The sequence below is a fragment of the Malaclemys terrapin genome, chromosome 1 (genome assembly GCF_027887155.1).
Source record: "Malaclemys terrapin pileata isolate rMalTer1 chromosome 1, rMalTer1.hap1, whole genome shotgun sequence".
Classification (NCBI taxonomy): Eukaryota; Metazoa; Chordata; order Testudines; family Emydidae; genus Malaclemys; species Malaclemys terrapin.
Window position 1 is genome coordinate 60,986,913 of NC_071505.1, and position 15,418 is coordinate 61,002,330.

Below are 15,418 nucleotides of genomic sequence, written 5' to 3' on the forward strand. Positions count from 1 at the left end.
CTACCCCGCCAAATACTGAGACAGTTGGAGTAGGCTGAACGTAAAAGGTATTTTAGGAACAACAGAAGACCATCAGGCCTAGGTTCCCTGTAGAAGGGGTGGGGACCCCTAGACTGAGAAGCCCTGGGGAGGAAGAGGAGCAAGGCCCTCGGGATAGCAACCATGAGAACTCTAGACAACAGTGCCCGGACAGGGTAGATTGAGGGGAAGGAGGTGCGGGGGAGATGGCTAGCCCAAGTCCCTTAGAGGGAGAAAAGGAGCAACTGGAGCTCGCCACAATGCAGCTCCCAGGAGAAGAAACAAGGACCCCGCATGGTGGCTTGGGAGAACCCGAGGTGTCCTGCAGGAGGTTGGGATTGGCCTTGACCCTCAACCAGAAGAAAAGGGGATAAAGGAGAAGGGATGCTTGCTGGGGTGAGATTGGTGTGAGGACCTGTGGGTGGCGGCAGAGCTATGGGGACATCCACCCCTCGACCAGTGTACTTTTTGTGGGTGGGGGATGAAGGAACCTCCAGGAGATGATGCCGGTGATTGCCTGAAAGAGGGGGAGAGGCTTCCCCGGACGAACCCTACTGGATGTGGGTGGAGAGGTCGAGGAAGGACGAACCTGGCGGTTCATAAGGGGGTAGGTGTGTGACAGGGTGCTGGCTAGGACACCCTGAGCCAGCCCTCTGTCACAACAGCTCCAATCAGGAAAGGGGAATTGGAGCAGGTGGAGTAAGCGCAGGCCTAAGTGGCAAATGGGGGAACAGCTGCTGGCCCTGTTAGCCAGCGGCTACATAAACGCTGGCAGGAAGGAAGCCGAGGCAGAGGAAAGGGAGGAGCCAGGGAGTTCGTGGCCGCTCTCCCCTGCTGGCTGCAGAAGCCAACAGTCCCTGAGGCTGCAAGCCTGACGCTTTCTGTAGCTACAAGGTGGTGGGAACTTCTACCCTAAATAAAGAGCACGGGTGATTGCACCAAAGCAGAGGTCTATGCCTGCTTTGTGGGTGCAGCAGCGGCAGAAGCTAGAGGGGCCCATCGGCGCCCTGTTACAGTCATACAGCAATCAATGGGCTCAACTGTTAGTTTTAATGGTGTAAAAATTAAATGGCGGTTTGAGTCAGAAAGAAGTTAAAATATATTTAGTTATTCGTTACATGGCTTATAGGCTAATAGTGCTTTGTACATAAACCATCCTGTCTCTCATCAGCTAGTCATTGGCTGCAGGGGGTTCGGCTGCCCTAAGCAAACTAGTAAAGCATCCATCCCTCCCAATCCACAGTTATCCACACTGAATGAGACCACCCACACTGAATGAAACCACTTCTATGGTAGATCCAACCTAGGTAAGAGATCTCTGTCAGCCATGCTAATAAAACACGGGAAAACAATATGCACAGTGTCTCTCACACACAAATGTCAGACTGCTACATTAAATACCATTGCACAGTAAACACTGGGAGGGAGTTAAGTACCCTACTTAGTTTGCTCATAGATGTGCTATAGTAAAATGTTACTTAACAATCCTGTGAACACATGACAGAGCAACATTCAGCAGCAGCTTGTACAATCCTCAGATCTCTTACCAGATATTGTAGTCGCTGACGCTCAGTCTCAGGAGTGAATTCTGAAGACATTGGAATAACTTCTTTGTTCCTGATTATTATGGCCCTGCAATTGTCATAAAACATTGTCAGTAGAGACTACAGAAAATACTGGGACATGTAGTCTTTTTCTAACATTAGCTGGGTGCTTATTCTGCTCGGACCAGAGCAAGACAAAAAAGTTTCCCTCCCACCCCCCCAAAACATTATAAAAACAGGATGCCAACTCTTGCCCCATTTTATTTTTGGTGGAATAGCAAAACTGTAGATTTGCTTAAGTCAAATTCACCTCATTCTTAGAGCTCAGAAAAATCAGACACCCAAATAATAAGGATAGGAGTTATTTCAACCCAAGTCTACAGGGTATATTCTTATTCGTGAAAGTCAGACACCCAGAGGAGATACTGCAGAATTACTGATTGCAGAACAACCCTTTGCAGGCTTTAATCCCAGTAGGGGCTGATACTCTCCAACCTGCTGGCTTCAGATGACTCATGCAAGCCACTTTCCAGTTATTGATTGGTCGTATGTCATGTCAGAACATTTCCATTCTCGCAGCAAATGGAAATGGCAAAGCAAATCCTGTTTAACACAAATCTAACTAGCTACCTGCCAGAGGAAGACAGGTAATGGGATGGCTATAGATCATCTGGCAGATTTCACACACATTTCTGCAAATGGCACAGAGAAAAGAAAATTCTACCACACAATGAATATATTTCTGTCATCCCTATAAAATATCTGTATAAAATAAAATGCCACATTTGTCCCTTGTGTAACTGTTTCAGCTAATGGGAGATACACCAGGGAAGAATTTGGTCCATAATGTTTCTACTGTATTTTATTGTTCATGTATCCATTCTAATAATAGAATTTTATTCTCATACTTTTTTTATTATTTATGCAGTCCCTCAAGTGGTGCACTCATCGTACTTTATACTGTGGTTAGAGAAGACATACATGGTCCCAAAGATTTTATAAGCTTCAAATCTGCCCATCTAGATTATTAGAGTACACCGCTACCTCGATATAATGCCACCCGATAGAACACGAATTCGGATATAATGCGGTAAAGCAGTGCTCCGGGGGGGAGGTGGGGCTGCGCACTCCGGTGGATCAAAGCAAGTTCAATATAACATGGTTTCACCTATAATGCGGTAAGATTTTTTGGCTCCTGAGGACAGCGGTATATTGAGGTAGAGGTGTATCTTAAAATGGGAACACTTGGTACTGTATTGATTTCCCCCCTTTTTTGACATTACACTATGTATACACAAGTTACTGTTATTTGAATGCAAGTCTTTACAGTTCCAACAGCATATTGATCCCTCCTTTTGTGATCCTTTATGACCTTTTTACTTGTGCTATTCACATCTTAATTCCTTTGATAATTTGATCCGTTTGTTGACTGCTACCCTACATTGGGTATCCTAGTGGCACTGAAAAGCCATCAAAGTATATTGTATATACACACACACACATATGTTTTGATGAACCTTAAGCGGAGATGTAAAAGACAGACCCTCCTTGGAAAACACCTGTTAAAGTGCTGCTTTTCACAATTAGGTCTATGCCAGAACTACAATACATCACATCCCGATGAGTCATTTAATGCTATATTGGATGAATGTAACCGCCAAATCACTAGCTAATATGCAAATATAGCAATGACATAATGGATTGATAGAGGGAACAAATGGGTTGGGTGGGATTGTAGGGGTTATGTGGAAATGAACAGGGATGCGTGGAGAGGTTGAATCTATGTTGCAGAGAATGCAGAAATGTGGGGCTTCAGTTGCAAGGGGTCTTGTAGTGGGAGGAAAATGTGTGTGTGGGGGGGGAGTGGGGAAATAGTTTTGACAGAGACCATGAGCTTATTGCTTATTGGTTTTTCTGAACTCCACATGCAAATGATGCTACAGGTTTATTAGTGGAAGTTAGAGGGGTACACACAGAAACCCACCCAACAGCATCACATTTGCTTCATGAAAGCTAAGAAGCCCATTGCTACTAATACCAGAAATTTCATGTATTTTCTGTGTGGGGAGGGATTCCCCTAGTGGTAATAATTCAATCATTTTAAAATGGGGAGAACACTGCGGAGAAATTTTGGCAGAATCTTCTTCTAAATATAGTTTAAATTAGTAATGGGTCTTCCCCCCTGCCCTCCCTCATTCCAGTCTGGTAAAAATGACCTGGTGGAAGTCACAATTAGGCTTTGCAGTATGCCCAGTTCAACACCTTTATTTGCAAAACTGAAATAAGAACAGCACTGAGTGTTTTGTGTGCTGGCAACTTTGCTTTATTTTTTGCTAATGGTTAATTTAATGTGGCTTTGAAACAGAGACAACTGCTCAAATACATTAGCCAGTTTTCATAACCCTTTCATCTGTAATTTGACTCGTGAGTAATGGTCTGACACAGTTTGAAGGGTCTAGGGTTTCAGCATGTTGATAAATAGTCTGTAGTGAGCCATGCTAGAATGATCAACAGACGTTAACAGAATTTTTTATCTTAAAAGAATGAATCAGAAGGATTCCATGGATCCTAAATTTGGTCTGAAGGAGCTAGTGTTAAAGTCAATGGAAGCATCACTCACATCAGTACTATTGTTAGACTATTAACTTATGAGTTCTACTGTTTTTCAAAAAGCTACCACTTAAGAGATCTATATCAAAATACATTTTAGGGCTCAGGTCCTTCCCGGAAGACACTGGAATATTTCCTGTTTAAGTTCGATGCCTGTCTCAGGCATATATCTGAGGGTACAACTGAGCCCAAGGGACTAATATTGCGCACACACAATGAAATTCTAAGGTAGGAAAGGCAGTGTTTCATGGGCCCAGCTTGGTTTGACTAGATATTACAGCCATATGGTGTGAAACAATACAGCCCAGCATGAGAACCTTGGAACAATCAAAGCAAAAAGGTGACTTTAGGATGGAACAGAGCCTAAATCCTGAATTTCCTTGAATTTTATTAGTGTTAAATATAAAAATCTAGAATTTATCTTAACGTGAGAGAGAGTTGCAACTGCACATAAGAGTAAAATGGCTTGGACTGAAGGACTAGATAGCTCAAGAGATTAGAAATGGGACACTCAGGCTTTCACTTCTAGGTCACCGGTTTGAATTCAGCTCAGATCAATAATAGTGCTCAATATCCCATTACCACTCTCTCAAGCTATCCAGTACTCAGTCCAAGCCATTTAACAGCTACATATCGCTGAAGGTTGTTACTTTCAGTCCATATCACAGATGCTGGCACCACAACTGGCAAGCTTGTTGGCGATCTCACCAAGGAAGCTAAGGATTAAAGTTCTGGTCTAGTACTCATTGAAGTAGAAGGGAATCTTTCCAATGAATCCAAAGGATACTGGATCAGCCCTAATTGGACATGGAGACTGAAGTACCCTCTCACCGACCCCTCCATGACCCTTGAATACTGCTGCTGCCTAAACAGAGTCTGTTGTGTGGACAAGGCCCTCAATCTCCAGTATGATCAACATCAGTACTACAGTCACTTTAAAAATGACTTAATTTTAAAGGTGCAATCTTGAAGACTGACGTGGGAACTAAAAATATTAAAATAACTATTTTGAAAAGTATAAAATACACATTTCTATGGTGCTCGGGGAACTCCGCTTTTAACTTTGTATTTCACATACCAGCAATGCCATGTTATAGCATTATTGCTTTCATCACACGCAAAGGGGTGTGTGTGTGTGTGTGTGTGTGTGTGTGTGTGTGTGTGTGTGTGTAAGTAAAATGAAGCACAATGGCTTCTGGAAGTGCTGGCTCCCAGAATATTGTGGGATTGTGGCTGTGTGATTTTATACTAGAATTTCAACTGGCCGAACACTTATGTTTTGGAGGCTGTCCCCCTCTTTAAGGGAATAGCTAGATAGAAAACTACTGGATTTGGAGAGGCTATTGTTCCCACAGCCCATCTGGCTCTGCCATATTTAATGCTGACATTTTAATTTTAACTACACTAGTGAAACATTATAGTACAGCCAGAGGGTGAGGCTGCTATATGAGGCTGGGTGATTCATGTTTGTACGGAACGAGTATGTCAACACTAACAGAATATTCCTTGATGACAAGGTTACTTCAGATCCAGAGCAATCATTAATTTTTATCAGCTATGAAGAAATAAAAAAAGCAGATACTGCAGGAAATGAAATAAGAAGTGTCAAATACCTTAGGCCCCAAATTGTATTTACTTTGAAAGTTCACTTTTCTTCCAGCTTATTGGCTTTGTGCGGTTCCCTGCCCAGAAAAACACCACTTCATCCCATAATTAAATAAATGGGGGAAAAAAAACTGTTCATATATTTTAAGGGTAGGGGGATCATTAGATCACTATTAGATTCCTTTATTATACAGACCATAGAATTTCACCCAGTTACCCCTGTATTGAGCCCAATAACTTGTATTCTTAGTGTAGACCCTACATAAATAATACTGTGAAATTGCACCATGTGCTTTTCACAGCACGTCTATGTGGGTTCTACAAATAAGGGAAGTTATTTTTAGTAGTGTAGAGCTGGTAGAAATATAGAGAAAAATATGTATTTAAGAAATAAAAACCAATTCAAGTATTTAAAACTGGATGAACCAAAACCTGTTATTGCTACCTCTTTTCTGACCAGGTTAATCCATGGAACATATTGCCTGATCTAATAAACTCCCTCCCCCCAAAAAAGCCATACAACTGATGTGCCCGAATGTCCATGCTTCAGGTGGTGCAGAGGGAAATCCAAGCAGTATTGCATTTACCTACTGGTTGGATTGGCCAAAGCCCAGTGCACAAGTACATGAAGGGAAACATGCACAAGGTGGAAGCGTAAGAGGGGTACATGTGAATTCTTCATAAAATGTTACCATTTTTATTTCAGTTTGACTTAACTGTGCATTTCATTATGGCCAACTGAATGATCTCTGAGCACGTGAGCACTGTGTCCAATGCATTCTCACACATATTTAAAGTTCTGTTTATTTGTCATATTCAGTGCCAATACCCTAAAGCAATGGTAGGGGCAAGATTTTTACTTTCTGCCTTTAAATTGAATGGTTCATGAGGCAACAAAAATGGGTAACTGGTCACTGCATTTCAGTGTTGTTCCTGCTACTAAGGATTATGAGGAAAATCAATCTTTTATCCCTTAAAAATGCATAAAACACTTTTTATATAAAACCGTGAGAGAAAGAATGCACGCACAGGGCAGAGGAGTCCCCTTAAGAGGAGGCAATCATCTGGGAACTGCCAGGCATCCTTTCGTGTAAAAACCATATAAAAGAGGGAAACTCATGCATTTTATAGAAAGTCATTGTTGGTTACTCTCATTTAATCATAAAGAGAAAGGAACACTTTAGTGAATAAGGTCAAAAGTGTAATTTCACTGCTGTCGCTGGTCTATTGGGAATCTAGTGTTCAAAACAAAAGAGGCATCTCCTACTGTTAAGAGTATTCATGGGACGCCCTGATTCCATTACACACTTTTTCAGCCGAAAATGATGTGAAATGCAACATTAAACTGCACATTTCTACAATGGAGGATAAAATCGGGTAGAGGTGACAAAGAGAAACCATTTGGAAAACACTTTTTGACAGCGTATATCACTTCCAAGCCACGGGAGGATGTATCCATTTTGTCAAAAGGTGTTGAGCAGTGGGGATTCTGTACATGTGAGGCAGAAGTGTCTGACTTATCTGAAGAGGTATTAGAAATGTGTCAATGGAAAAGAAAGAGGGATTAGAATGACAAAGAATAAGGCAAGCTTTTATTACATTCAAAGGGGAACAAAGAAGTAGATTTTAATTAGCTGTGTCACAAAATAGCTGAGAAAAACATGTAAATCCTGTAACTGTGGAATTGGTCTAATGGGTACTTTTTAATAAAGATCAGAAATCACAACTGCTGGTTTCTGCGATGCTTAAAACAAATCAGCTCTATTTATCTTTTTAACAAATTTCTAATAAATACAAATGCTTAGAAAATGACCAGAATAAAATTGTTCAGGTGTTCCCGTATATAAAAGAGAAATATTGTGTAAGAATTTTGATGGGGTTTAAATATATTAAAACACACAACCTTTGTTTCCCTTACTACTAACTAGACTAGTCTGCTTTTAATACGACAGATTAATTTCTCAGTGTCTTACTTCAGCTGGCTTCTACAAACATCTTGCTGTATCAGCGACATTCATGGAACCATAGCACCAGCACTATAATTTTACAGATTAAGGAGGACCCAGCAGGATATTAAAATAGACCATGGTGTGAAATTTAGTTAGTGGTTAAGAAGGATGAGTTCCAATGGTGACGTGTCCATTATCAAAACCCACAAGGGGTGAAATCCTTGTCCCAATGAAGGCTATAGCAAAACTCCCACAATTCAACAAGAATGTTCCATTTACACTGGAGGCTTCACCCACTCATATCAGACAAGCTTGCAAATGCCTCATCTCTCCTCAATGCCCCCATGAGCATAACATACAATCAACAAAATCCAGAATCAGGAAGAGTCAGAGCGGATGAAATTCACTGTGAAAGGAGAGTAGATGGAAAGAAAGACAATCTCTCAACCCTGGTTTCTTTACATTCCTTAGTGGCAGCATCAGACCTAACCCTTGCATATATAATTATTTATATACAGATCACAAATACTGGATAATTTCTCTTTCAACTGAACAGAAAAGTTTTTCTTTTACTGTAGCACTCATTGATAGGGAGTACAATCTTCTGGCCCCCTCCATAACCTCTTGGGCTAGCTCCCTATGCCGACTGAAATAGAGAGGGGGAGTGCTCACCAACCAACAAACCAAAGAGGAAGGCAAGATGCACAAGAGCATCTACTATAGATTCCCCTCCTTCCCCCCAATATAGCGGATATACAGCTATTTCCTTCTGCATTCCCAGGGTCAGAGAGCTGCAGTGAGAAGCTACGTGGTTCTGCCACTGTATGGATTTTGTGGAAGAGGTGAGCTTATAAACCTAGCAGATCTCCCTAAGCACAAGTCTACAACACAATATACAGAATTTTTAGTTTTTATTTTCTTTCAAATTGTATGATTTACTCACATTTACTTTTTAATGTTTATTTCACATTCCTTGTAAGGCACTCTGGACAAAATAAGGGTTGCTAATATATTTCAAAGCCTCTATTCTGATTGGTTGATTTTTACAAAAAGATTTATTCTACTTTTAATGCAGAGTAACAATAGCCAAGTAGAAGCTGTTTACAGTAGAGGAGCAGTCCTTGTGCATTTCAATGGGAGGGCTTATTCCTCATTCATACTAACACCTGAGTTGATCGGCTTTCTCACGGCCTCAGAGAATAATGAGTATGGATTTTCATACTGAACTCCCCTTGTCAATCAACACACCAACACCTATCATCATCAATTAGAGGGGACTCCTAGCTTGGGGGTCCATCACTCTGCCCTGGTTATTTCTTGTGTGCAGAGGTTACCATGGTTTAGCAGGAATCTCCAGGAGTTGGAAGTTGTTGGAATTGAAGGGAATGTGTCTGGAAAGATACATAGAGTTTGATTATCAACTTCTATACCAGGATTGTATGCAGGTATACAGAATGAATAACTATGGCTGAGGTCAGTAGATGTTATCTGCACGAACCATAGTCAACTCTGCAAGTACACTATCCAGCACAGACTGACTAATTCAGACTGGCTTTCACAATTAATAGATGTTTTTAAAATGATTCCAATAGTGAATTTGTCTTCTTCAGGACGAGTCTTCTCCAGGCTGGTCTCACTGGCCTTTTGATTGCAAAAGCTGCTCCCAGGGGGTATTCTTCTGATGGAGTTCATCTCAGCTTTGAAAAGATTTGTCCATATTCATCTGGACTCCTTGCTTTAGCTTTGATCCTTGTCCAATTTGATTACTTAAAACAAATAGCGGGACCATGGTTTGCTGCTACTTCTTGTGTCCTCATACTGCTTTCACTCCACACCCATGCAATTGCCGGATTACTGCACTCCACCAGGTCACTGGAAGAGCAACTACACTCAACCTGCTGGCATTTCAGGAGATGCTTCATATTTTGAGGCTCTCTGCCACAGTCAGAGGTACTTGGGTCAGTGATGTAGTCCCACCTAATCACTTCCTCCCCAGACCAGTCAACTCCAGTGCAGAGTCAATTAAGGCAATGCTAGATAGACCAGGGCTAATCTGTATTGTGTGGAAGGTGCTTGACTTGTGGATGCCAAAGCGCACAGGCTACAGGATTGTTCTCTACTCATTTGCCATAACTGAACCCTTGTCTGTTTGGGTGACAGTGTTAGGGGTTTAACAGCGGCAAGAAAGCTTTGTTGTGACTTCAGTTGACTCAACATTGGTGTTATGTCACATAGCAGATGTCTTGGATCTGTGCATTGCCTTGTGGACTCAACTCTACTAGCAACTTCCTGGAGTATATTAGGAAGAGCAATACCTGCCAGAATGGATAGGCTGTTGACATGGGCAGGCTTAAAGCATCCTCTAACATACTGGCAGACAGCATTAAATACAGGGTCTAGCTTCTTTGAGTGAGGGGATCGTGCCCACACTTCACAGGCAGACAGCTTAGAAGAGTGAAAGAATTTAAATACATAGGATGCAATGGGTGCTCTCCTGCATGATATCTGGCATTATACCAAAGTTGCTTGGTGCAAATAGTGGGAAATGACCCCAGTTCTCTGAGATTAAAAATATGCCAATAAAGTTGAGTGTATAAACTGTAATTTGAACCATTTTAACATATGGAACACAGACTTGACCAGCCACAAGAAAGGAAATCAGTATGTCTCCACCACAGAAATGAAGATATTGATATCATCAAATGGTTGGACATTCAATGACAGGAAACAAAATGAGGTTGTACGTCCCCTAAAGTAGGTTTTTCCTATTGAAGACAAGTTGAGGGAGGGTAGACTATGTTGGTAGGGGCATATTGATTGGATATAGGACCACTATATCAGTAGGATGAGTCTTGCAACGATTGTGAACGGAAGATGACGAAGTGGGAGTCCAAAGGCTTAGTAAGTGGACTGGATATCTCAGTGGATCTCAGAGAGACCGATGCGTGTGACAGACTGGTGGATGATCATGAGTTCTGGAAGAAAGCTATAAAAGCTGCTGACCCTGAATAAGGAAGTGGCAAGAAAAAAGAAGTAAAAGTCGACAACAGTGTTACAGTGATGATACACAACTGTGTGTCTCTGGCACAGAACAGCTTGTTGAGAGGTTTGAATATCAAGCCTATGACCTTAAGCATGTTTTATTATTTATTGGGTATGCTGGAGAAATATCAGGAGAACCTCAGTAGTATAAAGTTATTGCTTTTGTTAGGAGGTGGGCTGCTACATATTGTACCAACTGGCGGTTTTGGGACAGTTTTGGTTGGTCAATTAATTTTTTTAGTTCCCAAGACAAGTGCCCTATAGTAATAAGCCAGAATGATCGGATCACTGGGCAAGTCTATATCTTTCACATTGGCGTATAGTTTCCTGGCCACCTAAAAGTGGAATAAAGGTGAGGGTTTTTTGTTGTTGCTGTCCCTGTTTGGGTATCCAGCATCAAGGAATAATCTAGAAGGATCCCTATGGCTGAAAACTACCTGAAAAAGTTAAGTCTATGGTGGTATAGATCCACCTATGTATAACATTTCAAGGCATGATTATAGAATGTGTGGACAGGTTGGACCGGAGGGTACCCTTGCAGACAGACAAGAAAACCTCTAACCTACATGCAAAGTAAAAGGGGACATTAGAGTCACCACACATACCACTAAGTACTGATCCAGTGGGAACAATGCACAGCTTTCTACAACCCACCTAAACAAGTAATCTCAGCCCTCCTCAGTGGAAGTCTCCATTCCTTGGCTATAGCCTGGGCAATATCATCTGCCTGATCTCATGGGAAGAGTTTTCATCTAGGGTTCCTGCACATATACACACTCAGAGTTGATGAGGAACCTCTGTCTCTAATAAAGCTCTAAGAAACTAGACTCAAGGTATTTTAGCTAGAAGCTGATGAGCTGTAACTGCTTAAGTTACCTGAAAAGCCTGTAGACTCCAAGGGCCAGGAGAAGTTGAAAGAGGCTTCCAGCAAAGCAGGGTTCTCAGACTTGAGGTACACTCCAAATGAATCTGGAAAGCTTCCCTCTAAACTCTTTCCTACCTGATATGCCTCAGCATTGGTTCTGAAAAGATTAAGGAAGAATCCACAAGAGCCTCCTTTGTGTGATGTGTCAAAAAGGGATAGGTGGAAGGATAGTCTTGTGGTTAATGCACTGCATTGGGAGACCTGGATTCAGTTCTCAGCTGTGCCACAGACTTCCTGTCTGACGTTCACCTCTCTGCATCAGCTCTCCAACTATAAAGTGGGGAGAAAACTTCCTTTCTCCCATCATTTGTCTATCTTGTCAGGGCATGGATTCTCTATCCTACTATGTACATATACAATGTTAATGCAATGGCAACCCAATCTCAGTTTGTGCTACTGTAATATAAATAAATAGGGAGTGATTCCATTTACAGTGGCTAATGTAGCTTAAAAAAAAAAAAAGGGAAATCCCATGAGTGAGAAAGCAAGAAAATGCATGCCTTTTGGGAGCTGGTAACAAGCAGAAAGTGGCTAGCCTATCCCCAGAGGCTACTGCAAAAGTAACATACCCTCCACTTACATGTAACCTGCAATGACAGTAGTTCACATATGGAAGAAGGAGAGATGGTCAGAACTGAAGACCCATTTTTACACAAACTACCAAGTATGCAGAGCTGTTTGCAACGCCACAAACACTATGCTAGAGGGCTATGAACATAATACAAGTCCTCTCATAGAAATGAATGAGCTTTGGGGAAGAGGTAAGAAGGCTGTTTTGTCTTCAAAGGAATCCATGCGTGGGATGGACTCTAGTCTTCTTTTTCATTCAGCTTTGTCTTTAAACCTAATTCCTTTCTCTTTAACTCTCCTGACCTGCTGATACAGGCCTCTGTGCCTCTTCATTGCAAAATGGATCATTGTAGGCAGTCACTCAGTTAGATATAATGCACCTGTCTTCTGAAATGCATTGTCCACTGAGATCAGGAAAGTCTCTGCTTTCTCACCACTAAATGTAAAGGCTTATTGCTTGTCAACTACTTTTATTTACTTTTAAATTAAAGTAATCATTAAAGGAGGATAGTCGATTATGGTATTATTCGAAATCACCTCCAACAGTTTCATCAGGATAAAATGCTGTAAAACCTGAATTTGCTAGTGTTCTTTTTAACCTTTCTGCAATTCTAACTTCTCCTTGCACAAAGAGGATGGAAAACTGGGAGCAACAGTGACTCCCACATGCATACAAGCCAGGCTTCTAAAGCAAGGGAGGCAAAAAGAAAAAATGGAGGGAATGCGGGATTTGCTTATATGTTCCCAGGGTGAATGACAGTACATTTATTTCCAAGACTTTCTGCTGAGTGAAGACAGACTGTTCTGCACACCAGACTGTAGCCGGAGGAGAGAGAGAAATTCAAATTTATTTTTAAAACACCAGCTTTGTTTTAAAAGGGTAGTTTCAATCCAGTCTGCACTGCACTTGAGCTGGATGGGCTAAAGCTAGGCAATCAAAGATTTCAATATCTTCGTGGTCTTTGCACCTCAGTTATGGCCCCAGGAAGTTTCAATAATCTAAAAAGGGCACAGATAGTTTGGCCAAGATAGGATCTGCAACTATTTTTAATAATGAACTTGGTGAGAGAGCACCCTGAAGATTCTAAATGGCCATAGATTTTAAAGAACAGACATAATCCCGTTACCTAGAAATTTTTAAGGTTCAAATGAGAAAAAGGCTTACACAAAATAAATGGCTTAGATCTCTTCTGCTCCCCGTGCAGGAGGACTTAAGCAACAAGCACGGGTGCTATTCCAAAGGTTCTGTGGATTTTTTTTGCTGAGTCAGCACAATATGTGACCTTGGGCAAGTCAGATAATTTATCTGAGCCTCAGTCTCCTAACCCATAAAATAGGGATAATGATACTTCCCTTCTTTTGTAAAGCACTTTGGGATGTATGGACTCTCAGAGTGAAGTATGATTATTATTATTGTTATAGTGGTACATAAATAAGACGATTAAGACTGCCATGCAGACTAATGATTAATAAAAAGGACAAAGTAAATCCAGATTAGCTAATAGGGAATGAAGAAAATCAGAAGAGAAAGAGAAGATTATTTTACAGGTTTTTTAAATACTATTATAACTAGGGCTCTACCAAATTCATGGTCCATTTTGGTCAATTTCACGGTTATAGGATTTTAACAATCGTAAATGTCATGATTTCAGGTATTTAAATCTGAAATTTCACAGTGTTGTAATTTTAGGGGTCCTGACCCAAAAACGAGTTGTGGGGGAGTCACAAGGTTATTGTAGTGGAGGTTGTGGTACTGCTACCCTTACTTCTGTGCTGCTGCTGGCGGCGGTGCTGTCTTCAGAGCTGCGTGGCTAGAGAGCAGTGGCTGCTGGCCGGGAGCCCATCTCTGAAGGCAGAGCTGCCACCAGCGGCTGCGCAGAAGTAAGAGTGGCATGGTATGATATTGCCACCTTTACCTGTGAACTGCTGCTGGCAGGGCACTGCCTTCAGAGCTGGGTGCCTGGTCAGCAGCGGCCACTCTCTGGCTGCCCAGCTCTGAAGGCAGTGCAGAAGTAAGGGTGGCAATAACTACAACCCCCCCTCCCCCCAAAATAACCTTGTGACTTCCCTTGCAACACCCTTTTGGGTCAGGCCCTCCAATTCGAGAAACGCTTGACTCCCCCATGAAATCTATATAGTATAGGGTAAAAGCAAACAAAAGACCAGATTTCACAGTCTGTGATGCATTTTTCATGGCTGTGAATTTGGTAGGGTCCTAATTATAAACCTTAAAGAGTAAAACAAAAATAGTATGAGGGTATGCAAATTGCCTCCCCATGCTTTATTTTTAAATAGGCATATAGATATAAGGACAAATCATACTGCTAACACTGTCCTGAGTAGTGCAATCATAGTGCTCCTTCAATTCTCCCTTTTTAAAAATTCTGTTTCCATTATAGCACTGTGCTTCAGCCAGTGGACACATGGCTATTTTCCTGCCTCTCTCATCTAGTTTGTACAATCATTAACTCTAAAAGTGAACTCGCCTTCTGAGGACTATTAATGACTGGTGATGAAATGAAAGCAAGTAGATATGACCCAGAAGGGAAAGGAGAAGAAACTCAGTGAGCTCCAAAACTGATATTGGGAGAAGATAGCTTCAACTTCAACCAATATTCATTATTCATTATTTTATTTTTCTCCTCTTTTGTGAATGGCAAGAAGTGTGGATATGACACACTTATTTTCCAACAGTGGTGAGACAGATTATTCTTAACCCAAATGTGAATACCCTGTGTAAAGCAATTACCCAGTATGTTACGGTCATCTAACTAACTATCTGAAGTACATTAGAAAATGGAAGAGACATTTTTTCCTGGAAACCTAGGTATGTCCGACATTTTTAAAAGGAGAGAGCTCTCCAAAGATAAACAAGAGGGGTGGAGTGAGGAGAAGGAAACAAAACAAAATATCAGTAAGAAAATCTGATTAAGCGAAGTAAAGTCCAATGACCCTCCAATTTGTGAAAGCCTTTGAAATTCTCATCCCTTGTTTTGATCCTTTCTTTTGCACACAAATAAAAAAAGTTCAAGAATCTATTTGCAGATTAGCCAGAGTTTGGGGACTTCATGGGGAAACCAATCAGCTTGTCTTTTGTTTCTCAATGGAGTGATAAAAGTGCAGCTGTTGAAAGACTTCGTAGCACCACTGTATAT

General features: G+C 41.4%; 1 protein-coding gene across 1 annotated transcript in view; it reads right to left on the bottom strand.

Annotated features, from left to right (window-relative positions):
• The window catches only part of PPM1H (protein phosphatase, Mg2+/Mn2+ dependent 1H), a 208,252-nt gene that overhangs the window by 59,625 nt on the left and 133,209 nt on the right, over positions 1–15,418 (bottom strand). The window contains exon 5 of the mRNA XM_054025431.1: positions 1,566–1,650. Coding sequence (XP_053881406.1) covers positions 1,566–1,650 — 85 coding nt within the window. The remainder of the gene's footprint in view (positions 1–1,565; positions 1,651–15,418) is intronic.